The sequence below is a fragment of the Eschrichtius robustus genome, chromosome 8 (assembly GCF_028021215.1).
Source record: "Eschrichtius robustus isolate mEscRob2 chromosome 8, mEscRob2.pri, whole genome shotgun sequence".
In the NCBI taxonomy this organism is placed as follows: Eukaryota; Metazoa; Chordata; class Mammalia; order Artiodactyla; family Eschrichtiidae; genus Eschrichtius; species Eschrichtius robustus.
Window position 1 is genome coordinate 107799641 of NC_090831.1, and position 26293 is coordinate 107825933.

Genomic DNA, 26293 nt, shown 5'->3' on the forward strand with positions numbered 1-26293 from the left:
CCAGGGAAACAGCCGTTGGATTTGTGGCGCCCGCTCAGGTGAGGGGAGAAAGCTGAGCAGCAAAAATTCAGACCAGGTTCTGAACCCGCAGTAAAAAGTAATAACTATAAGAAAATGAATTTCTATATATTAATATAACTTTAGCTTCCTTAGGGCGCTTATGGACACATTTTTAAGCAGATTTTATTAAGTAGGGTGGCCAAGTGTAGGATACAGAGTACTTGGTGATGGGTCCAGACACCATCAGTAATGACAAAGCATTTCTCATACTTCTGTGTAAAAAAAAAAAAAAAAAAAATTAAGTGTTCTGACCCGATGTAAATTCTAAAATATCCGTGTAACGAGGGTACAGCAGTAACAAAAACCAAATTGTTAAAGTTGTTAGTGGTTTTGAGGGTTTTTTTTTTAAAAAACACCCTTTACTTTTCCTGCATATTCTTTGGAAGAATTTCTAATCCTGAGGAAAAGTTTCATCAGGGAGTTCAGTTTGCTTTTATTTAACAAATACAAACGCCCACAATGTGCCGCTGAGCCGCGCGGGGATGTGAAAATAAAATCTTCCCTGGTTACCGCCTGGAGGAGCTCAGCCCGGGGGAGGCCGGCAGGTTCACTAGAAAGGCAGGTGAGGTGGGGCGCAGTGAGCCCCGAGGCGTCGCGGCGGGCCCAGCCCTGGATCCCCGCGAGCTTCCTGGAGGAGGGGACGAGAGCCTAAAGCAGACAGGCATGGTCCAGGATGCGTGCGCAGGGTCTGGAGACTTGCTTGTGGGGATGCAAAGTGTGCCTGTAATAAAAACATCACGCCGTGTCATAATAAGCTAACGGATTGTTACATCTTGTACGTCCCAGTGACCAAAATTTTTTCCTAAAATGCTCCTGAGTTCCAATAGAAGAAAATGAAGTTTCCTCGTGGTATTGCATGTTAATGAAAATCTGCAGGTATGCTATGCTCTTAAAGTTCTAACCAATTTTTTTGAAGTGAAGTTTTTATACTTTTTAGATTGCCTTAGCAGCAATGCTGTTTTGCTCTAGTTTTAGATATAGAGATGAACTAACTTGAAAATTGTGCAAATGTACAGTCAAAATTAGAATACAAGTTTCCTCCCCAACCCATGTCTGACTCTTTCATAAGAAGAAATTGTACATGTTTGTTGTAATTCACAACAGGTACATCTATGTTTTCCCTCTTAATGTAATCTATGAATTACTGTGCATTTATTCAAGGCTTAAAAAGGAACACGACTACTACCTAAATTAGATGTATTGTTGGCATTATGTATTAGTTTGCTAGGGTTGCCATAGCAAAATACCACAGACTGGGTGGCTTAAACAACAGAAGTAAATTTTTTCACAGTTGTAGAGGTTGGAAATCTGAGATCAAGGTGCCGGCAGGATTGGTTTCTCCTGAGCCTTGTGTCCTTTGGCTTGCAGATGGCCCCTTTCTCTCTGTGTCCTCACATGGCCTTTTTTTCCTGTGCTTGCACATCCCTTATGTCTCTTCCTTTTCTTGTAAGAACACCAGTCATTTTGGATTAGGGCCCCATCCTTATGACTTCATTTAACCTTAATTACCTCCTTAAAGTCCCTATCTCCAATTATAGCCAAATTGGGGCTTGGAGCTTCAACATAGGCATTTTGGGGGACACAATTCAGTCAATAATACATTAGAACTGTGTATGTTAATTTACAATGATATGATATATATCAAAGAGACTGAAAAAATGGATACCTCAGAGACTTAGATTTTAAAGACATTAAAGTACTTTCCTGGTGGTCCCTGGTGGTCTGCACTTCCAATGCAGGGGGCATGGGTTTGATCCCTGGTCGGGCAACTTCTGCACGCCATGTGGTACAGCCAAAAAAAAAAAAGACATTAAAATACTGTATTTAAAGAAAATACCGTGTATACAAGTTTCAGGACCAAAAAAAAAAAAGATTATGGCAGAATGCACCATATTGAGATATGGGGCATATGCCTTAAACTTTCATAGAAGTGATTTGGACAGATCTTCCAAAAACTTAGTAATCCAAGAAATGTTTGTCAGTTCCTGTCATAGTTACTGAAGAATATGTCATAATAGGTTGCCAAGGAAGTTGTCATACACATGGAGTGAAGTACTTCCCAGTCTTCTTCATCCCTTTGAGCATGTTTTATTTTCAAAGCAAGAAGCCATCATGGGAGACCTTTTTTCTTTATTTTGGGAGGTGGATCCTCCCCCCATACCTATAAGTTTTACCATTCCAAATCAAGATTATGAATGCCGGAAGGATGACTCTTGTGGGACAATAGGGAACTTCCTGCTTTGGTATTTTGTCATTATATTGGTCCTGATGTTCTTCTCTCGGGCTTCTGTCTGGGTAGGATATCCTTTTTCATTTTAAATAATATATTTACTGTATACTAGGGGATTTTCCATAAAATAAATTTATTTTACATTGGTGAAACTACTTTTTAAAAGTTTGTCTTCTAGTTTTAAAAATAATGAAGTATCATTCTAGAGAACCCAAGAATATAGAAAAGGATGAAGAAGAAAATTTAAACTACTGTAATCCTATTTCCTAGAGATAACCACTGTTAACATTTTGGAGTATGTTCTTCTAGTTTTTTTCTTTTTCTGTATCACAGTATATCTCTCTTCATCTGTCTATCTTTGATCTTAGATGGTTGACATTATGTTTTATATATTTTTATAACCTGCTTTTTTTTTTTTTTAATTTTTATTTATTTATTTATTTCTGGCTGTGTTGGGTCTTCGTTTCTGTGCGAGGGCTTTCTCTAGTTGCGGCAAGTGGGGGCCACTCTTCATCGCGGTGCGTGGGCCTCTCACTGTCGCGGCCTCTCTTGTTGCAGAGCACAGGCTCCAGACGCGCAGGCTCAGTAGTTGTGGCTCACGGGCCTAGTTGCTCCGCGGCATGTGGGATCTTCCCAGACCAGGGCTCGAACCCGTGTCCCCTGCATCGGCAGGCAGATTCTCAACCACTGCGCCACCAAGGAAGCCCTAACCTGCTTTTTTAAACTTAATATTATATTGTAATCATTCCTCAAATTATATTTACACAGCAGCACTCTTAACGACTGCATAATTTTGTTTTATGGTTGCACCATAACAAATCTGCAATTTTGAGATATTTAGGTTGTTCTCAGTTTGTCCAAATGCTAAGTAATACTGGGATAAACTTCCCTACTGGTTAATGACCTCCAAATTCCTTCTGTAGCTGTGTGATTCTAATCAAAGATACAGAAGTTGTCATATTTATAGGATACATGTTGTAGGATTTTGGGTTTTTAGAATGAGGCATTACATTCTCCACATAGAAAAAGACACAGAACTAAACTAAACAGAGCTAAAGTCACCACTCTAGACCACCTACTAGCAGACAAAATGCCATCCTAAGGAGTGAGATAGCCCACTTAATCAGGGCTGTGATGCTCCCACATATTATGAGTAACTGAGCTCTTATAAATCGCTGATGTGGAATCCTTGCTGACCATTATTACCAGGCTGATGATTAATAAAACCACGACCATTTAGCATTACAGCCAGAGCACTAGGCTGGCAATGGTCAGCTAGGCTGAATGCTGTATCAGCTCTAGACGGAGAGGAGGAGGCTTGTTATGTGTATGCCAGCTGGATTCCATTGTAATAATCAAAGACTCTTCCCCTCATCACCTCCTCCCCCTAAAAAGAAGTTTCATCTAAAGTCTAAATGCTTAAGATAGATACTTTGCCAAAAGAATATTTAGAATAGTGATAGTTTATACATGTCTTAGACTCCCTAGCTAAGTACATTGAATTTGTCTAGCCTGGCAAGAAAAGCTACTTTAGAAAATTAACAAAAAATTGAAATTGGTTCTTGGCAATTTCATCATGAAGACCCCTTGAGAGGTCTAAGTTCTTTCTCTGCTCCCTTGCTTGCATCAGCTTTTGGAGTCATAGAGCCCTGAGCTTCAAGGACCTCAAGAGAGCTTATGGCCCAGCCTTCTGCTTGTAGGCAAGTAAGTTATCAGTATCCATCCTTTGTTTTTTTTATTGATAAAGCCCAAAGAAATTAAGTGACTTGTCCAATGTCACGTGAGTGGTTATGACAGAGAGGCGAATAGACCCAGGTTTCCTGCCATATCATTTGTTTGTTTCATAGCATAGTTGAAATGTTGAATTATATCTATTCAGTGCTGATTAAAACCTTAATTATCTTAGAGGTTTTGTCTTTCACTTTGTACCCTTATGGCAGCTATAATCCACTCAACTGCTTCTTCTAAAGGGTCCCAAATTTGAAATCTGAGAACCACATGAGAGCTGGTCAAAAAGGATGGAATTTTTCCTTCACTTTGAACTTCATTTTCTCTGCTAAATTATGAACGTTTATTTACAAACCTTGAAGTAATGGTAAAAGCGTGATGGAAATGTGGTGGTAATTATCCTCAAACATGAAGCACACTGATTTCCTCTGGATTTGCCACTGTCTAAGATGCATGTACCCTCTTGCTCTCAGAGATTATATATACTATATTTAGTTTATATATATTTTTAGTGTTTATTCAGACAGCTAGTGCTGGAATTTTTCCAAACAAAACCAGTCCAGGCTCCTCTTTTTGCATATGTGGAAACTGAGCTTAGGAGGTATTAAGTGGCTTGGTAAAATCACAGTGGAAGAAAGGCAGAGCCATAGCCCAGATCTCACCACTGTCCTACCCTACACTTCAGGGCAGGCACTTCTGCTGTTTTCACTCAACTGAGTCACACACAAAGACACTTAATAAAATGCTTTTGGTAACCACAGTTCATATGATTCCACTTAGCTTGATGTAAAATCTTTCTTTTGATTTTGTGATTATATTTTGATTTGACATAAGTCAAATATGGAAGCTTTCCATGAAAAAGATATAAACCTAATAAGTGTTTTAAAACACTTTCCCCCCTGAATTACAAAAGTACCCATTATAGAAAATGTGGACATTATAGGAAAGTAGAAAAAATGAAATAAAAACCACTCCAGATTATATAGAAATAATCAACTACTATTAACTTTTTAAGGTTCATAAACTTCTAATCTTTTAATAATCATCTCTATACATTTTAAATTTAAAATAAGGCCACCCAAAAACATTTTTAAAAAAGAGGTATCTTAAAAGAGGATTTCACTGAAAGCTTTCAGAGAATGATTTCAGTAACCCAAAAAGCAAAGAGGTACCTCGTTAGAGAAACTTGCCTACCATTGTGGAGATCAGGTATTAAGAAAGGAATGGACCAAAGATCTTAGATTGCAGTTATGAATAGCCAAGTGTGGTACTTTTCAACCCAGAGGCAGTATGACTTTCTACATAAATTCATTTTTTCCCTAATTGTAGACAATTTGAATAATTAGAAGGAAAAAAAAATCAGTTTCAACACTCGAAGCCACTATTGCTAACACTTGCGTACATCCCTTAGTCTTTTTTCTTTTCATATTTTTAGCTAACTTAGGATCACACGGCATATACAAATTTGCATCTTGATTTTTAACTTAATATTATAACATTTATTTCCTCATGTTAGAACATACTTTTATTATAATTTTTACAACTATATATTGTATGATTGTATGATTACATCATAATTTATTTAACTATTGCTTCCTTTTTTAAAAATTAATTAATCTATTTTTGGCTGCATTTGGTCTTTGTTGCTGCACGCAGGCTTTCTCTAGTTGCGGTGAGCGGGGGCTACTCTTCGTTGCGGTGAGCAGGCTTCTCATTGCAGTGGCTTCTCTTGTTGTGGAGCACAGGCTCTAGGCATGAGAGCTTCAGTAGTTGTGGCGCGCGGGCTCAGTAGTTGTGGCTCGGGGGCTCTAGGGCGCAGGCTCAGTAGTTGTGGCACGCAGGCTTTGTTGCTCCACAGCATGTGGGATCTTCCCAGACCAGGGATCGAACCCTTGTCCCCTGCATTGGCAGGCGGATTCTTAACCACTGCGCCACCAGGGAAGTCTGAGCCTACTTTTGAATTTTGTATTTATATTACCCTAATTACATTGGGATAAATATTTCTGTACATAAAACTTTCTGTCTTTTGGAGTTTATTTCCCAGTGATAGATTCCCAGAATTATTATGTGCCAAAAGTGTTATGAGTATTTCTAAAGTACTTGATATATTTTGAAGGAGTTGCTTTGTATGTGTATCTTTTAGCAAAACCATTTTCGGCATCAAAAAGTGGGACGTGTGAAAAATGGGGCAAATATATTTATGGAGTGTTGGGGCAGAATATTTGAAATTGGAACTATTCAAAGAAATCAGTTTCTTCTAGTTGCCATATTCACAGGTAGTATATTATGGTTGCATTCTGGAGGAAAGTTTCTGAAGGATTTAGGAGATATAAGTCTATGAATTCATATAAAGATCTTAAAGAATTATCATAACATAACCTGATAAAATGTCCTTTAAAAAGTAATTTTAAACTGGGACTTCCCTGGCGGTCCAGTGGTTAAGACTCCGCGCTTCCACTGCAGGGGGCATGGGTTTGATCCCTGGTCGGGGAACTAAGATCCCACAAGCTGCACATCATGGCCAAAAAATTTAAAAAAGTAATTTAAAACTAATCCTAGTACTATCATATCTGTTTTTAAATGACATTTAAACGATATTTCTCTATAAAATCAGTGAGTACAAGAAAACTTTGTAGCTAATAGCTTCTTATCGGTATTATTTTCTCTCAATCTTTGTTCCATTTTGCTGGGCTCAAAACATTTTGGTAGATCCTGCTGTCAAAGCATGGTCTTCTTAATGGGCAGCAGAAGTAGGATCACAGTAGTAGGAACTCAGTAAGTATTTATTGAACTGCGCTGTTTAAAATTAGACATTGTCAAAGGGCCCAAGGCAATAGTGTTTCTTAACAAGTAAATATGAGGGAAGAACAACCAACTGAGATCACTATTACTAATCTATATTTCTGAAACAGATGTCTGAGAAGAAAAAGAATGAAGACAATGGAACAAGCACTTCACTAAGTAAAGGTGAGAGCCAGTGCATATTTTATATTGGACTGTGATGAGAGAAATATGTGTTGTGTGTGGAAAGCAAACAACAGAGGTAAATAGCCAAGAGCGTTATAGAGCCTCCCCAGACCTGTGGTGGCCCACTGGATGAGCAACTTGCTTTGGTGCAGAAGGACTGGTTAGCTACTTCATCAAAGCTGCTAGAGGCTATAAATTACTGGTAGGTAGAGCTCAAGCTGTCTTTTCATTCCTCAGCATTCTCCCGTCACACAGCTTGCCTTTCACACACATTTGCTGCTAATGTTACCACAGGACTATGAGCTCTATATGACATCTTTTTCAATAACCTATAAATAGTGGTATGCTGATAAATGTCTAACAACTGGCTCTCCAAAAATGTGTGTATATATCATTTAAAAAATTTTACTAATATAAAGGATGTATGTCAGACAATTTACAAATAATAAAACATATGATACACTTTATGGTAAATTCCATATAGACCACTGATTCTCACAAAATACTTTCTTTGATTATAGCCTTAGCCAACCTATAGCTGCAATAGATGAACGAGTGTAGTTCTAATATGAATGTTATTGATACTTTCCTTTAAGTTAAGGATTAAGATGAAAGAAACAGAAAGATGTATGTTGGAACTTAACTTGGTTGTTAATGATGTGTATGACATCTTTGCTGAGCTGGATAATAGTTTTAGAATACTCTGGAAGAATATTTCCTCATTTTTTGGGTGCTATTCACAATATAGCGGCTATAGGCATGATACCTTTAAATGTAATCTATGTCAGTAACATGTTCTCCATTACTTTAAGTCTAGACAATCAACAAAACCATAAATGAAGACCCGATTCTTAGTGCTTGTTGATTTTTATCCCACCAAAACTAATTTCAGGTTACCAACATGATGTCACTGAACATAGGAGTTAGGAAGAGATGCACAGTAGCACATCATTGCATAGTATTTCCGATATCTAGAGACAACAGACATAAATAGTAGCTTCAAGAGCAAACCTCACAATAAAATCTAGTAAAATAATTTAGGAAGTGATGAGTTTTGAGTATTTATTACATTTATTTGTAACAAATTGATTTAGTGGTAAGTTTATACGATTTAATTTTTACTAATAGCTGTGTTTAACAGCCATCTTGCAAAGTTCCTGAAAGTTTATCGGTTCTTGTGAACTGGCTGGTATGAGCCAACTCCAGCACACCAGTGCATAAAGAGAAGATCCTTTTTAGTTTTCTGCTACCCAAATCACGTTCATATACACGCTTGCATCTTTAAGCTGTCAAGGCAAAGGTAAAAAGGTCCTTCTCTGGAAAAGTTTGGAGACCTTTCCCTTGATATTATATCAAGGGTCCATGAAACTTCAAAAGTAATATGTCAAGCATCTATCTGGCCCTTTTGGTTTTTAGGAGTTTTGGTATGGTACTGGAAAATGAAGTCAGCTGCCAACACTTGCAAATGAGTGGGGAAAAGTGGTGGCTTGGCAAATGGCAGCAAAGAGTGAGCCCACACCATAGGCTTCCTTTCTAGGTAAGATGAGATTATAGTAACCAGCAATGTGCCTAACTTGTTGATTTGTTTCATTGTTGTTAGCAAGCAAAGATACTTCCTATAAGCGGCAAAACAAAGATGGTGCCTGGGATTCTTTGCAAATGATGACAAAACCAAAGCAGAACCAACTTACTCTTGTAACTGACTCAGAAATGGCTTTGGTCAATGCATATCTTGAACAAAGACGAGCGAGGCACCATTCTGAATTCAGCCGGGTGAATCAGACCCAACCTGACAGTGATACTACTGAGTGTGAGAGTGAAGTATCTAACTCGGGAGCCTCCTCTTGGAAGGAGAGTGAAAGTGAACACCACCAATCACCAGCCAGTATTAAGAAGAGAAAAATAGCTCAGAGGCAAAGGAATATGGGAGGTTGCCAAATCAGGGAAAGGCCCTGCCTCCACTGCAAAGCCATGAGAACCAATGAATGGCTGACCCGCCATTTCCTTCAAAACACTTCAGTAACAACCCCAAAGAAGGGAGATATTCAAGAAGGAAATTCTGGACCTGGTGTTAACAAAATTCAGTAAATTTTGAATTTTATCCAGTCCTTACCTTACTTGAAGCCAAATGAAAGAGATGAATAAAACACAAAAAATCACCAGAGCTCTAGGTGAGGAGGCTTTTACAATAAAGTCTCTCTACTAACAACAAAAACATTCTTGGAATGCAAAAGATAAAATTTCAGATAATTCTTTGTCCAAAAACAGGCCAGTGAATTTGTTTATGGCACCATTGGAGCATCAAAGATCTACATCCAGTGTGATTTTTTTATTCAAAAGAGCACAAGACAGATACTTTATGCCTTGAGTGTATGTATTTTGTTTATATCTGTAATACAAATAAGGAACCTCTTTGAAAATATATTTATGTTTAGAAACTATTTAAATTTATATGTTTTGGTCATCTGATTGACTGAATGAGTTAGGTAATGTTGGTTGGAATAGAATTAGCTCATATTCTCCAGATCCATATTTACAGGTGGCTCTACCTGAGCTGTATTTTATTTTTTGGCCGGGAGGCTTGTGGGATCTTAGTTCCCCCATCAGGGATTGAACCCAGGCCCTCGGCAGTGAGAGCGTGGAGTCCTAACCACTGGACTGCCAGGGAATTCCCTACCTGAGCTGTATTGATGCACATGTGTCAGCTTGGGGCTGGAATGAGACCGGATTCCTAGAGTAGACCAGAAGGACAGCTGGGCCATGGGCTGTCCGTGGTTATTGTCCAAAGGGCATGACAAGTATTAAAGAAAAAATTATTCTGGCATGTGTTAAAATGATAAGGAAGATTTTATTCAAGACTATTTGTAATAGGGGTCCAGTCTATTGCAACTGGGGAGAGAAATCAAGCTCAACTCCAAATACAGCAAGTTCAAGTGGGGATTTATAACCAAGGAACAGGGTAAGGGTGTCAGTGGATGGAAAATTACTAAGAGGAGCCATCACGGGTAGGGGGATTTCTGCTAAATTGACCTGGCATGATTCTTGCTAAAGGCAGACCAAGGACTTATAAAGCAAAGGTAGAGGATGAGGAACTTGATCAGATGTCAAGGGTGCTCAGATATCAAGGGTGGGGGACTGTCACTAAACTTACTTAGCAGAATTCTTGCTAAAACTGGACTGGGCAGCCAAAGACAGGATGGGCGCCAAGGTTGAGATCTGGATGAGAAGAGGGCTCGGAGGAGCCTAACTCAAATTTGTCAAAGAAAGAGTCTTTATTGAAAGTTAGCTGCAATCCAGACATAGTTGGGGCTGAGTTTTCCAGTTAGGCGGGGACCCCAGTGGTGGGGAATTCAAGCAGGCCTAGTAGATGGGTGGCTATTCTGGAGGATGGCAGAACCCCAAGTGGGATATAAAACAAGGCCCAGATCCCAGAGAAGAGGGCTGACAAGGACAAGATAAGCAGCAGGGGCTCTGCGCTGGAGTTCAAAGAAGGGTTTAAGTGTTAGGGACGGATTTGGATACTACAGCTTAATACTAAGAACTGAGCCTTTTATGGGGTATTGGGAGAGATACAACAGAGCTATTACTGTGGGCTTGGGAGTTACTCCTGATAATTTCAAGTTCCTTAACTAACGGCAACAAAGAGACCCGGGAGGCAATGTGGAAGCCCCAGCCACTGGAACTAGGCCACTAGAATCCAGGACATGGGGTGACATTTCTGAGCTTATTTGTGGAGACTGTCTTATTCAGATTTCCTCAGGATTGGAACAGGTCTGAGGCTGCAAGTGAAAAGAGGACAACTTCAAGTTTCAACTCAAGCATCAACCTTTTCCACGAAGACTTCCTTTACTTCTTGATTTTACCCTCCTCCACTTTGTCCCCTCAGGCAGAACTCACTGTGCCCTCCCTTATGCTCCAATGTACCTTGAAAAGTTCTCTATCTCGGCACCCTTAACATTTTAATGCATGTATTTGTTTGCTTATATATATATATATATATATATATATATATATATATATATAATCTCCACCCTTAAAGATAGAGTCCATGACTTATCTGTATCTCTGTGACCCAGCACAGTGCCAGACAGCATGGCAGATAAATAATGCAGTTAAATCAATATGCAGAGGGATTCATGAATGCAAAAGGGAGGAGCTGAGGAAAGCAGAGGCAGAGAAAGCAGGGCAGGGGCCAATACCTAAAATTTAGTGAATGATTCTGGTATTTCTAACTTGATATGATCAAGATGCTTGTTATCTTGTTTATTTAAATAGCACCAAAACAAAACCCAAATACCAAAAGACAATAAAAACAAACTCAAAATATAGTAAGTTGCAGGGACAGGATTTAGACCCAAGTCATCTGACTTAAGAGTTTGGGCTCTTAATTACTGTGATCTTAGCCATTATTCTCTGAAGATGGAAAAATCCTGATTTCAAGGTAAGTCAGTTACCACCTCCCACACAGCCATAAGTGATATCCAAGCTGGCATAATCTCATCAGGAAGAGGAGGACAATGACTGTATTCTAGATAACAGAGTATGATGGGTCCAGGCCCCAAATGTGTTGCTTGTGGATCTAAAATATAAGCAATGAACTATTATCTGAAAAGTCATGTATGTCAAAGACTACTACTTTTCATGGTCTCATCTGTGGGGCTAACACAGGTCTGAGTTGGGGGGTGGGAGACAGGTGTCCACTGGAAGAAGGAATCATGGATGAGTTAAACCAGGGGCTATAAATATGAAGGGATTAATTAGGGTAATTTGTAAGTACATTAATCGAAAAACAGAGACCAAACACAGCTGGGAGGACAGCCAAAGCCAAGGAGAGAAATACACTGAATCAGAGGAATAAGGCAAGGGCATTGTAGGATGAGGAGCAAAAGCATGGCCAGACTCATTGGAACTGAGTTGATGAGCGAGGTACGGAACACGTGAAGTGGGAGATAGTTCCTGAAACTAGGGCTGCAAACATTAGTTGTGGCTTGGTGTTCATTGTATTCAGAGCCTGTGTGAGCTGTCAGGGTGGGGCCCCTGGGCTTCATAACAGTCCCTTCTTCAGTCTGTCCTTGCTGAATGGGATAAACTTGGCCCCCTGTGGTTTTTATGGTAGAAGGTTGTAACCTGTTTGGGTAGCTTGCTTGTGGGGAGGCATGGAACACTTGGGCTTGCTTCCTGTCTGTGGTCCATCCATGCAACTAAATGGTCAGAACTGACCTGTGTAGCAATGTCCACCTACATCAAGCATCACAACTCTTGTCAGGAACTGTGAGGGAGGGAACTATGGGATGCAGGGAAGTTTGTTTTGTTTTGTTTTTTTTAAACAGTATATTCTTTTCTTTTTAAAATTTAATTTATTTATTTTTGGCTGTGTTGGGTCTTCATTGCTGCGCGGGCTTTGTCTAGTTGCGGCGAGTGGGGGCTACTCTCTGTTGCGGTGCGCGGGTGTCTCATTGCGGTGGCTTCTGTTGTTGCAGAGCACAGGCTGTAGGCGCGCGGGCTTCAGTAGTTGTGGCGTATGGGCTCAGTAGTTGTGGCTCACGGGCTCTAGAGCACAGGCTCAGTAGTTGTGGCACACGGGCTTAGTTGCTCTGCAGCATGTGGGATCTTCCTGGACCAGGGTTCGAACCTGTGTCCCCTGCGTTGGCAGGTGGATTCTTAACCACTGCACCACCAGGGAAGCCCAGGGAAGGTTTTAAGAGATGGATGTGAAATGAGAAATGAGAGTATACACATGGGAGGTGTTTGGAGAGGGGTTGGGGAATAGGGGAACTGGAAACTATAGCTACATGGTAGATAGTCTCAAACTCTGAACCTCTGCCCTCCAAGATTGGGTGGTGTGGTTTTGGTGGAAGGAGAGGCAAGCCAGTAGCAATAACAGCAACAATAATAATAATGATAACAGATGACATATAGAGAGTGCTTGCTACATGCCAGGCACCAAAGTAAGCATTTTATAAGGATTAATTTACCCTTCACAAGCTTGCATCCAATTTTATGGATGATGAAACCGAGGCTCAGGGAAATTAAATGATATACCCAAGATCATAGAGCTGGTGAGTGTTGGGGAGTTGGGTCTTGGGTTTTGTCTGATCACAAAGATTTTGTTTTTACCGTGATGATAACACATTATCCATGTTCTTAATGAACAGTGATTAGATAAGAACTTGAGAGACCAGACACCAAATACCAAACCGAGTCCAGAGACTAGAGAAGGACTATTCATGGAAAATGGAGCCAAGGGTCAGAAGCTGAGCAGAGATGGGAGCAGTTAAGTAAAGCAGGGGAGGGCTGACGCTGTTCAGTGGAGAGGCCTTATAGCATCATCTTGCCTCATTTGCAGTGAGTAAGGCTGGACAACTATCAGTAGATCAGGCAGAAACTCAGGGTGGGCTTTTGAAAAAAAGAAGGGAAATGGAAACTTAGCTGAAAGGGTTGGTGAAGGTAAGAATGAGCTTTGTACTGAATGTTGAGGAATAGGAGGCAGTAGTGACTAGAGCAATGAGGTTGATGGCCAAAGATTTGAGAGGAGAATTGGGGGAGGACACCATCAAGAAAACCACATAGCTACAGCTCCTTCCACTGTTACTGACCCTCCCGCCTAGGGCCCCCAAAAGTGTCCTCCTGCCTGGTGTCATTGGAGCCAACAGAATGAGACTGAGTTTGGTTCAAAAGGAAAGGAAAGCTTTATTCTTTGATCAAAGAATGGGGAGGTGTGACCTCTCGCTCTACAGTCCACACTCTTCCCAACAGGCTCTGGGCAGGGCTGCTGTATAGGGATCTTGTCAGCAGGGAGGGAGGCAGAGATCTTGCGGGGCAGGCACAGCTGCTCTGCTCAAGGCTCCAGGTTGCAGTGCTGGGCGCAGCGTCTCTGCACACGGCCTGCCGCCGCCGCCATCTTGAATTGCAGTGTCGTGTGCAGAGCTTCTGCACACGGCCCACCGAGCTGAGGTGTCCGAGCGGCCATTTTGCACTAGCAACTCTGGGCTGCAGTGCCGGCTGCGAGGCTTCTGCACTCGGTACTCCATGAGCAACTGAAACTAGGCGAAGCACAAAGGAAAAGAAAAAAAAAGGTTAGACTTTATTACCCAGATTCTATTTTTATTTACTGGGAATTTTTAATGGGCTTTGCTGGTGACACCACCGCCATCCCTTTGTCTCACAAAAGAATACTATCTCCCAACAGATTCCAGGGTAGTGTTTTCAAAACAGCGACCCATTAATAGATTGTGCAGTCAATTTAGTGGGTAGTGACTAGCATTTATTAACAAATGCATAGAAGATAAGTGTCGCACATAATAAAGGTAAGTATTGTTTTTGTTTTAGTGTGTGTGTACTGAGCTGCAATCAATGCAAAATGTGTTTCTTAACTACGGTAGGATAGAAAATAGGAGCCACCGCTCTGGAGGAGTTTTCTTTGTCGATTTTCTGTATTCGCCAGCTATTCCACTATGTTATGAAGGCAGGTGTCACTCTATGCATTCGTGATTGTTGTATGCTAGTAATTAGTAAATCATCACTCAAACACTAAAGGATGGACCAACTGTCTAGATTAGTGAAAAGCTTGAATTAAATTATACAACTTTGAAAGAACTTTAGATTTATTATTTTCAAATAGAGTAAGTGAAAGCAAGCTAACCAACTGTTGCCTGGTACACAGGGGTGGGTTTTGCCTTGGTGAATAAACAAGAGTAATTTGTAATTGACATTTCAAAGAAGCCTTAGAAACAGGCCAGCCTTTGTTTAAATCATAATTACCCTGTTTGTATGTAAAAGGATACTTCTAAAGCTTTTCAAAACAACTGGTTCTTTTAAGTAGATAATTATTCCCTTTCCAATCTTGTTTACACTATTGAGAACTGCAGTGAATTCTTTTTTTTTTTTCCCATAGATAGTACAAAGGTTAACTTCAGCCAGCCCTTCCTCAAATTATCACAAATTCCCAATTAGTGAATTCTAAACAGGGTTTCCCTGTAACAATATACCAAAGACTTGTATGATGTGTTCTTTATTGCTTTGAATAACATCTGACAAGTTTCCAAGTACCAGGCCACCTGGATATTCTCTGTCTGTCAGGAACATATGGTCACAGAGGTGCATTGGAGGGTAAGAGGAAATACAAATCAGGCACAAACATGCAGGGGTAGTGAAGGAGACAACAGGGAGAAAATGTCCCTCCTCTTTTTTTTAGTATCTAATACCAACTAAAGTGTACATTTATAGGCACTTTTTACTGTAAAGAAGAGTTGCACTTTAAATTTAACAAAGCTACAGATGGAAGTAGAAAACCGAACTTTTTTGTATGAGACTGGAAGTTATTAGGCCCAGAGAAGCTGGCAAAAAAGACGTATTCCAAAAAAAAAATTATACTTGTCCTTTTTTGCATAACATTTCTCACTGCAGATTTCCACTCAGTGAACAAAAGGAAGTGCATGAAATACTTAAAAACAAAAACAAAAATGTTATAATCCCAAACAATACTGTTTTCTAGTTCTTATCTTTTATCTTCTGAGCTTGGCCTCTTTCACAGGCAGACCCTCAAGCTGCCTGATTACAGGGGCCTGTTGTCTATAATTGTCTTTGTTTATTAGGGCCCTCTGTCACTATGAAGTTTCATGTGTTCAAAATCTTGATTTAGCAGTGAGAAAATCAGGCAGGGAGCCAACTCTGCTACTAATTAGTGTAAACCAAAAGAGGGAAGCAGGGAGATAAAAACCAGGTCCCAGTGGAAGGGTCTGCAGCCAGGGTTAGTAAAAGTGATGTGGCAGGTCAGAGAGTTGAATGAGACAAAAGCGCTTGGAGGAATTCAACTTAGGGCGAGAGTCTTTTTGTCTCTTTTCTTTGATTGCACCCCTTCAGATGCAGCAAGGGTCTGTGGTAGCCTCCATCAATTGTTTTCCTTCTGTTCCAGCAGCTCCCCATTTTGTTCCACTGTTCTCCTTCCCTTATAGGACTTAGGTCCCAGTCGGTCTAAGTCAACCAGGGTGGTGCCATTCCCCTTGTCAGTGAGTGGTTCATGCAGGGGCATGTGATCTAATTCTGGAAAGGGAAGTTTGCTGGTGGGGGCATTCTGAGAAAAGTTTTTTCAGTCTTAAAAAAGACCTGCACTGGGACGAAATTGTCCCTTTTCGTTTGGCGGGTGATGTTGATGACTTCAACTGTGACAGGTACCTGTGTCCATAAGGACATTAGTCTAAACATATCAAAGTGAAAATATGGAAAAGTCTAGGTCCTGAGCTGCTGAATTAAGAAATTCTGGAATCATCCTACTTTTGGACTTTTTGTTAGGCAAGAAAATTTCCCTTATTAAGCATTTTAAGTTGGCTTTTCTTTTACTTGCAGCCATTATGGAGTCTTAATCATCTTTTATCCTCTATAATTTCTAGAGCAGCTCCTTTTGCCTATTATAAGGTGCTCAGACGTTAAATATATACTAAGTACATGTACTCCTTTGATGGAGCCTGTGGTAGTGATGGTGAGAGCTGTTAATAGCTGAGAAAAGGTCTTTATAATTGTCGTGGACTTTTTGGGTTGACTGCCTCAACCCTTTTCTTTTCTAGGAGCCTCTTTTTTTCCCTGATTCTCATGCATGTTGTTACGGTGTGATCCTGCCTGTTTCCATCCCTTCACCCTGTCCAGGCATTGATTTCAGTAGGACTTTCTTCCAATCAAAGTTCCTTCCTGAGAATTTGGAATTGGGACCAGTAAAGAGATCAGTCTCCTTAGGTGACTGGACTTAGAGCAGGTTTTCACGTTTCCCTTCATATAGATTGGAAACCAGGGAAAGAAGGTTGTAACAAGAACAAAAGAATGAAGCAGAGAAGGGCAGAGAGATGCAATGGGAAGTTCTGATGGTTTTCAAGTCCCTGGTTCCAGTTAATTCCTAAGGCCAATCTGTTTACCCTCTCATAGGCATCATGACAGACACTTCACTCGCTGGCTCTTATAATAAGTTCCGCTTTTTGCTTATGCTAACTCAAGTGAATTTCTATTACTGGAAACCAAAAGAATCCTTAAAACAGTTGTGTGCTGGTAAATGTTTAACAATCGGCTCTGATTGTTAAAAGCCCTGATTTTGTAGCACTTGCTGATTTCTGTGATATAAATACTCCCACTGTTGCTTATTTCACATTAACAAAGTGACATCACTGAACGTGGAGTTGGGAAGAAATGAGCACAGTGGCTCTGGTGAGCTGGTCTGTGACAGCTCCAGCACTGCCTAAAGAATACAACACACAGCATGCTTTTCAGAAAATCCGTGTTAAACGGGAGGTTCAGGGATATACACTGATGGCTGCTAAGCTGGGAATTCCGGTATTAAAATCTTTTAATTAATTTTAAATGTGCAGAGTCTTGGGACTCAGGGAATAGAGGAAGTAGGATTAAGTTCTTAAATATTGAAAAAAAACTTTTGAAAGTATTCTAGTGATTTGGGTGTATTGGGACGAGGTGGGAGGTAGGGAGCTTGGACTGAGGAAGGGAAAGAGGCTGGGAGTGTAGCTGGAAAGATGGGGAAGAAGGTGGGCTGTGTGAGGGCAGGGTCCAGGCCTTGACAAAAAGGAGAATATCACCTTCTGCAGGTGAAGACAGGCATTCTAGGGGTGAGAAGCCAAGGCTACCTGGTACCCCAGGCCACCACACTAACAAAGGACTAAATTAGGTCATTTGGCTATCACCTGTAAAATCTCCTGACCTGCTTTGCTTTTGTGTGAAGTTCCTTTAAAGAGGGAAAAGCCTTTTATTACACAATTAAGATAAGAAGGTATAAAATGTATATGCAGGGTTGGAGTAATACATTTATTGTGAATGAGGTCAAATAATCAATCAGTAAGTCTGGCATCATATCCTTCCCTCCTTTTGAAGAGGGGAAGTTGGGAAGGGTGGAGAAAGATGGTATCAGGACTTTAAGAAGCCCCTTCCAAGCCTAGCCACCTTCCCACACTTGATTCCTCTGCCTGAAACACCAGTCACCACATCTTCAAATGTTGGACTCTTCAAATGTTGAACCACTCCTCAATTTTAAGACCAGTCTCAAAGATCACCCCTCTAACATTTTCTGTGGATCTCCCAGGAAAGTTGGGTTCCCACAGTTGAGACCCCTGTTGTACCCCATCATATCTTGCTATCATGAACCCCCAATCTTTCCTCTCATAGGTTTGATGTTCAAAAACTGGATTTTTGGACATTATTCATTGACACTCCTAAACCCCAGAACTTGGATTTTTGTACTTGAGCTCATGAATGAACATTTCAAATGACTGCACTGTTTAGTTTCAATGGCATCAATATCTTTGTTCACTGGTGTTTGTACATCTATTTGAATAGTTAGTCCTTGACATTTATATGTGGAAAAATGAATGTGTCGATGTTAGTGATAAGAAGAATAGATTTTATAGATTTAGTTCATTTGAGACAAAGCTGGAAATCATTAGACATGCTGGAAGGGGTGCATTTTAGCATCAATTACATATTTGGACTTAAGCCTGTTGACTCTGCTCATTTGTAGAAAAAAAAGATCAAAATTAAAGAACACATATAAAATGCTGGAAAATATATTCCTGAAGAATATATCTGAAAGGTGATGTGAACTAATTCCTTATATAAAAATTAATTCCAGATGGAACAAAATTGAAAGATAAAACAAGGAAACCATAAAAGTACTAGAAAAATGCACTAGTAAAAAGTATCCTAATCTCAAGTAGGGAAGACTTTTCCAAGCACAGTACAAATAAAATCCAGAAGCCTGGGCACTAGTGGAAGGGTGTACACTGTTACAGCCTTCAAGAGAAGGATTTAGCAATTCAAATCCAAAAACTTACAGATATGAACCTCTCACCTACTATTCTACTTTTAGGAATTTATTCTAAGGAGATCATCATGGATATACACAAAGATTTACCTAGTATTTATATTGTTTCAAATGATGAAAAATTAGAAAAATCCTAGTGTCTTCTAATTGTCAACTGGTTAAATCAAACAGAACAAATCCACACCAACCAAAGATAAGGGGAACATTGGGACTTCCCTGGTGGTCCAGTGGTTAAGACTCTACGTTTCCAATGCAGGGGGTGAGGGTTTGATCCCTGGTCGGGGAACTAAGATCCCACATGCCATGCGGTGCGGCCAAAAAAAAAAAAAAATTAATATACACTATTCAACAACTTGCCTTTTTTGCTTATAAATATATTTTTGACATAATTCCATGTAAGTTCATAAAGACCTATATCATATCTTTTTAATGGTTGCATAGTATTCCATTGTATAGCTCTATCATAATTTGTTGAATAAGTTTCTTATCGATGAGCATTTATTGGTAACCTAAGTATATGTACTGACACGGAAAGGTGTCCAAATGATATCTATATAGAATGTATATATATTTCTTTTCCTTTCCAGCTCTAAAAATGTATGACTATGTGTAGATCCACTTTTAATTTAGAGTTGCATGGTTTGGCTCTTAATTATAAGCTATATTATAATTATACTTTTAATGTATACATGTTAATTGCATCTCTCCATCTACTGTAAATTGTAAGCTCTTTGGAATGAGGGATTATCTTCACTTCTGTGTTTTCCAAAATGCCTATAAAAATGTTTGGCACTCACTTTGGAAAACAATTTGGCAGATCCTAAAAAAGTTAAACATAAGAGTTACCCTCTGGCCCAGCAATCCACTCTTTTACTTACTTAATTCATTAAGTTTAAATTTTGAATATGATTCAAAATTTCTATGTCTCTTTTACATCAACTATAGTTTTTTTCTTTTTACCTTTTGACCCCCTTTGCCCAAGTAATAATTTTTTTTAGCAAATCAGGAGGTTTTTTATTCTTCGAAAAAAAGTTTCTTGACATTTAAAAAAAAATCTTGATGAAGATCTTGAAAGGAAATTTCTAATTGCAAGTAATGTCACTGTCATCTTTTTAAAGTTTTTTGATTCTGTAAACTTTATATACAAATGAAGCAACCGCTAAATTCCACAGCTTTAAAAATTACATACCTATTACCATCGTTTGACAATTTCATCGAGAGAGTATAGATGAGAGCTTAGCCAAAAATTAAAAACACATCTTTTTGGATTTGGATTTTCTCAGGGGAAATAACCCACAACACTGCATCTTCTGTTTGAGCATATATGGCATCTCCCCTGAGCCTGGTCTTCTCCACATATGATAGGAATAAGTGTGGAAAAGTAAATGTAGCAAGTATTTGTTTTAGTGAAACCTTTAGAACCTATGTCTGAGGCTAGATTGGACACTAAGCCCAGGGACTTATAAAGGCCAAGCCTGTGCTCTGAGGTTTCAACCCTTGATATTCCCTATGAGTTGAGAAAAATAATGATTTCGCCTTTGTGTGTGTGCAAATTTATGTGTTTTTTCTCATTTTTTAATTGAAGTATAGTTGATTTACAATGTTGTGTTTGTTTCATATGTACAGCATAGTGATTCAGTATTTTTGCAGATTATACTCCATTATAAGTTATTACAACGTAATGGATATAATTGCCTGTGCTATATAGTACATCCTTGTTGCTTACTAAATATATTTTTAAGTTAAAAAGTAAGTTGGACAGTATGTATAGTCTGTCTAAAATTTTGTAAAAGAAAAAAATAAGCTGATTAATATATACACAGAAAAAAAATTTCTGACAAGATGTATATACCCAACTGGTAATAATCATCAGAGATACAGATTGGCACAGGGCAGGGGGCAACATGAGAGGTAGTCACATTTTTGCTATAATTTTCAGCAATATTTGAATGTTTTTACTATGAGAATATTATTTTAGAAGCAGAAAAATATGTAAAAAGTATACAAAGGTAATATAGAAGTGTTCCTTATAATATGCTTTGAAATAGTGAAAAATTGGATGTTATATACAAGGGATTGGTTAAATAAATTATAATATATCCATATCATGGAATATAATTTAGCTCTCCCCCAAATATAGTATCATCTCACACTTATAAAAGTAACCAATAATAGCAGTATGTTTTTATATAGCTCAAATTGTTAATTATCTCTAGGGATACCTTAACCTTCTGAGTTGTTTCTGTAATGTTTCAATTCTTAATGAGCAGCATGAATTATTTCTGCAATTGGAATAAAGGACTATTATTTAATGCATATTGAAATTAGAGATTTTATAATATATTTTAGCTCTTAAGAATTAACTACCCCACCCTGTTATATCAGGTAAATCTATTGTTTAACTTTTATGCATTAGACTTTTGTATACATTTCCAGGAATGTATAATGTATTTTAGTTGAAGACTTTGTTTAGATATCACTTTTTTTTTTCTCTAGATCAGTGCTATCCAATAGAAATTTAATGCAAGTCACATATGTCATTTAAAATTATCTAATAACTACATTTAAAAAAGTAAAAGGAAACAGGTACAATTAATTTTAATAATATAATTTATTAACCCAATATATCTAAAATACTATCATTTTGACGTGTAATGAATATAAAAATTATTAATGACATGTTTTACATTCTAATTTTCATACTAAGTCTTTGAAATCTGGTGTGTATTTTTATACTTGCAGTATATCTCAATTTGGATGCTAAATTTTCAACAGTTAAAATGTCCTACCAAAACATTACATTGTTTTTAAAGGAAGAATATTTTACACTGCTTCAGTTTTTAAATTTGAGCTAAGATTAATTAAAAATTAAAAAAATTCAATTCCCCAGTCACACTAGTCATATTTCAAGTGGTCAATAGCCACATGTGGCTGGTGGCTACATTCTTGAAACAGTGCAGATATAGAACATTTCCATCACTGCAGAAAGTTCTATTGGACAGTGCTAGTCTAGACATTGAGCTCTTGACTGATAAAATCTTATTCATCTTTGGAGTCCTACAACTTAACAGTGCCTGTCACATAGTAGGTATTCCATAAATGAGGGATCCATTCATGGAACCTGAGCTGGGGTGATCATAAATGGGAACCTGATGCAGACAGAGAAGGATGAGAAGACAGATCTTCACAATTTGGTGTTGGGTGGTTATCTTCCAGCTGCGGAAGGACAAATAGTTATTGTACTGGAGGTTTTCTGAGCTTGGTGTTGCAAACAGTAAATGATCTATGAATTCTATTTGTTCTTCCCAACTGACTTAATAGAAACAAGAATTTGTGTAATAGACTTTTAGACCTAAGCAAGCACAAAGGCTGTCTTTGGAAGAAGGCCAGGGCCCAGTGTAAACTGGGTCCCACTGGATTAACATGGTGATTGTCTGCTGGTGGCAGGTGAGGGCAGCAGCGAACCACCAGGGTGGTGAGCTTTGAGGAGCCCCAAAGTATGGGTAGGTGGGAAAATGAAGTATTAAGGTGAACCCAAATCAGGAACTCACAGACCAAAAGGAAAGCCAAGGCTACAAAGCACAGCATCAGGAAGGATGCGAAACCCAGTTGGGACCAAGGTATAAGGAAAGATGCCAGGACCTGTGGTTTCCCATCCCACCTTAGAGGGAGGTTTGGTCTTTTCTTTCTTTCTTTTGATGTAAATTATAAGCAAATTGAAGAAAATTAAAGTTACTGTTAACCACACAGAAGTGTATAGCCAAATCACTTGTTTAAGTTTTTGGTGTATTTCCTTCCTATATAGTCATTATTTTGAATGCATGTTTTGTTTTGTAAGTGGATTCTAAAAAAAAAAAAACCACCTTAATATTCTGTAAACATCTTTCCATGTCTTTACATATTCTTAGTATTCTTATACATCATTTAAAAAAATTATTTATTTATTTATTTATGGCTGCGTTGGGTCTACATTGCTGTGGGTGGGCTTTCTTTAGTTGCAGCGAGCAGGGGCTACTCTTTGTTGCCGTGCGTGGGCTTCTCATTGCGGTGGCTTCTCTTGTCATGGACCATGGGCTCTAGGCGCGTGGGCTTCAGTAGTTGTGGCACATGGGCTTAGTAGTTGTGGCTCGTGGGCTCTAGAGCACAGGCTCAGTAGCTGTGGTGCACAGGCTTAGTTGCTCCTCAGCATATGGGATCTTCCCGGACCAGGGCTTGAACCTGTGTCCCCTGCATTGGCAGGCGGATTCTTAACCACTGCGCCACCAGGGAAGTCCCAAGAGTACTTTTCTAAAGACAGCTATCATCTTTCTCTTTCTGAATTACAGATTCCCCAGGGATAGGTTGATAAAGAGTTGTTTGGTCTAAAATGGTCTTTTCCTAGAACTGAGTGGAAATACCTTGGATGACTGGACAGCCCAGAGTGTTGGAGCAGTGACCCAGGGTCTGAGGATGCCTGCTCTATCCCTGATCACTCCTGAGGATTTGTGTAAGTCACTTCCCCTTTTGGGGCCTCATTTCCTCATCTGCAAAGCAGGGGGTCTTCAATGGTTTCTTTCCATCTGGAGATTTCTCAGTGAGTCTCAAAAACAGATTTTATTGCGGTTGATGGATAGGTTCATGATGTGGATTGTGGTGATGGTTTCATGGGTGTATACATATGTCAAAGCTTTTCAAATGGCATATTTTAATTATGTGCAGTTTATTGTATGTCATGTATATCTCGATATAGCTTTCTAAAAAAACTTATTTTATCCAGCTTTCAGAATGATGAGGCAGTAGAAAGGATGCTACTCTATTCTGATAAGCATCTGTTTATATTGTCAGTAGCAGAGAGAAACAACAGTGATTTCTGGAGTTTTCCATACAGCTTCCTACTAAGGCTTGTGCTCTCTCCTCCTCCAACTTCTTCTATTCGTTAAAAAAAATTACTGATTTCATCCATTCCAGGAAATGTTGATTTTGTTCATCTCAGGCATTATCCTTGAGTCCTCACTCCTTTTTTGAATGCCTGAGGTTCAGGAGCAAGGGGTCTAAGCTTCAGCTGGATCCCCAATGTGGCTCTAGGCTCATCCCCACTATCTTTTTCAGGAAGAGAAGAGAGCTGTCATGTCCCTAACACTTACAGTGAACTCAACTCATTGGGTAGTAACTCTCAGCAAAAATTCCTCTTTGAAAGCATATTGTAAGGGAGATAAAACAAATTCTTACAGTGGAACTTCACACACTGTGACAATTGGGTGAGGAAATGCTCAGAGGCTGCTATGGAGGTGGCTATCTGCCCCTCCTTTCCCACCCACTGGTATATACCCTTTTCCTGACTTCTCCTATACCCAGTCAGGCACCAGTCACTCACAAGGGACTCTGATCCTTCCACTGAAATGCCTCTTTGAGCCCTTCTCATGTATTCCCTCAGCCACCACCCAGCCCAGATGCATCGTTTAAAAATCTGGATTTCTCCAGGAAGCTCCTTGCTTGGCTTCCTGCTTAAAGCATCTCTGCCCTGCAACCATCGTGCATGATTCACCATTCTCAAGACTGCAGTCACTTACCAGCTCAGAAACCTTCCGAGGCTCTACATTTGCCCCTTTCATCAGGTGTAAAGTCTTCTACTTGGACTGTGAGGCCCTCTGTCACCTTCTCATATCTTCTTTTCATATTCTACCTTCTCCACCATGCCCAGGGTCAGGTCTGCCCAAGTGGGGCAAATTTCCTCCCAACTCTATCGTGTACCATTTTCCCCTAGTTTTCTACCTTTCTCATGTTTCCAAACCACCAGGAATCCATACTCTACTCAGCAAATCCTATCTGCCCGTCTTTTCCAAGAAGCTTTTACTGATTCTGCAAGTACATTAATTTCTTTCTTTCTTTTTTTTTTAAAATTAATTTATTTTATTTATTTATTTTTGGCTGCATTGGGTCTTCATCGCTGTGAGCAGGCCCTCTCCAGAAGTACGTTAATTTCAATTCATATGACTACTGTCTACTTGATAGGTGCTGGGGACATGAGGATGAATTATGGTCTCTGCCTCTTGGTTTCTTTCTTCTCCCCAACACCCAAGAGAATGAAAAAACCAGAAACACCCTTAAAGTAGGTACTTGAAAATTCTAACCCAGGGATTTAGAGCGTGTGCAGATAAAGAATTTGACACACCGAGTGAAACAGAGCAGGACTTTTTGGTCTTTGTCCCCCAGGTCCTCTGCCTGCCTTTTGTCTGTGGAAAAACTGTAGCCAAAAAATAAGTTTAATCAGAGAAGTGAGAACATGCAGAAACAAAGGAAAATAGTCAAAGGAGACCAAATAATAATAGTTTAGTCATTAAGCATAGTCAAGGACCTTTAGTTCTTCCTCAAGGGCTATAAGTAATATTCTGAGCCGTATCCTGTGAGCTGTCTTATAGATACTGAAACCCCCGCCAGGTGGAAGAAGTTAACTACATGATGACCAGACTGTAGCCATGACATAAGCTGCCACGATTCCAAGAATTGGCCTCAAGGAAATGGGAACAAACAGACCCTGGAACTGAAGACTAACTGTACTTGAAACAATCAAGATGATGCTGGTCAGACCACCTCATGACCAATTTCAAGATGACGGTCAGAGCTGACTGTGCTGTTTCTGCATGCAGCCCCCTCCCTCCGCCTATAAAAGCTCTTGCCCCCTGATTGTTGGAGTAGGCCTTTGGACAGATGTCTGCCCTTCCCCCACTCCCCCAACAGTTGTAGGCATCCAAAATAAAGCAAACTTTCCTTTCCACAAACCTGGCCTCTTTATTGGCTTTTGAGCAGCGAGCAGCTGGACCCCACTTTCGGTTACAAGAGGACAGATGAAAATTTCCTTGTGTCTGTTGGTTGATACTTGCTAGGCTGAATATAATGTGTGTGAAGACTAAAATATAATAAAATATGAATCCTAAAAATAAAATGGTGTATCTTCTCCTTTTGCAATGAAGAACAAAGTCAGATCAATGTAGATGTATGTTTATAGACAAGGAAAGGTTGCCTTTGTTTAAAAAATCCTTTGTTTAAAAATCAGAATATATGTTATGGTCTAATCTTTGTTTAAGAAAAAGCTCTAAAACATGGAAAGAAGTTTGGAAAGATGTACTCCAAATGGTTTTCTTTGGCTGGAGGAATTATTGGTGATTAAATAAAACACTTCCTTTTAATCCAAACTTTCTGTAACAAGCAATTTCATTGTCATAATTAGAAAGACATTTTCATTTTGGGAAAAAGCACAGAAACAGGGACATCAATTTGCTACAAATGCAGATGGATCACTTTAGAAACAGTTCAAAATTGAATATTAAAAGGCCTTCTGTTTTGTTTTAGTATAGTGTGAAGACTGGAACAGACCACATCTACAGGGAGATTCAGCAGATATGGACTAAGTGATTGCAGTGTTTCAGGGTAAACATTATAAAAATAAACAAATGAGCCAACTAATGGAATGTGATAGACAGGATGCCTGAGTAATTACTATAAATGCTGTGCCCCTT

General features: G+C 39.3%; 1 protein-coding gene across 2 annotated transcripts; it reads left to right on the forward strand.

Moving 5' to 3' along the window:
- Positions 1-702: 702 nt before the first annotated feature.
- On the forward strand, positions 703-25719 carry SSMEM1 (serine rich single-pass membrane protein 1). 2 transcript variants are annotated; one of them, XR_011074757.1, is made up of 4 exons: positions 703-936; positions 6931-6985; positions 23179-23283; positions 25215-25719. XR_011074757.1 is itself a non-coding variant. In XM_068550096.1 (3 exons), the coding sequence occupies exons 1-3, from the start codon at positions 2173-2175 to the stop codon at positions 9071-9073; spliced, it is 726 nt and encodes a 241-aa protein (XP_068406197.1). In that variant the 3' UTR covers positions 9074-9324. The 2 variants fall into 2 exon arrangements, 1 of the variants encoding a protein (XP_068406197.1); XM_068550096.1 differs by lacking the exons at positions 703-936; positions 23179-23283; positions 25215-25719 and adding exons at positions 2173-2355; positions 8586-9324.
- Positions 25720-26293: the final 574 nt, after the last annotated feature.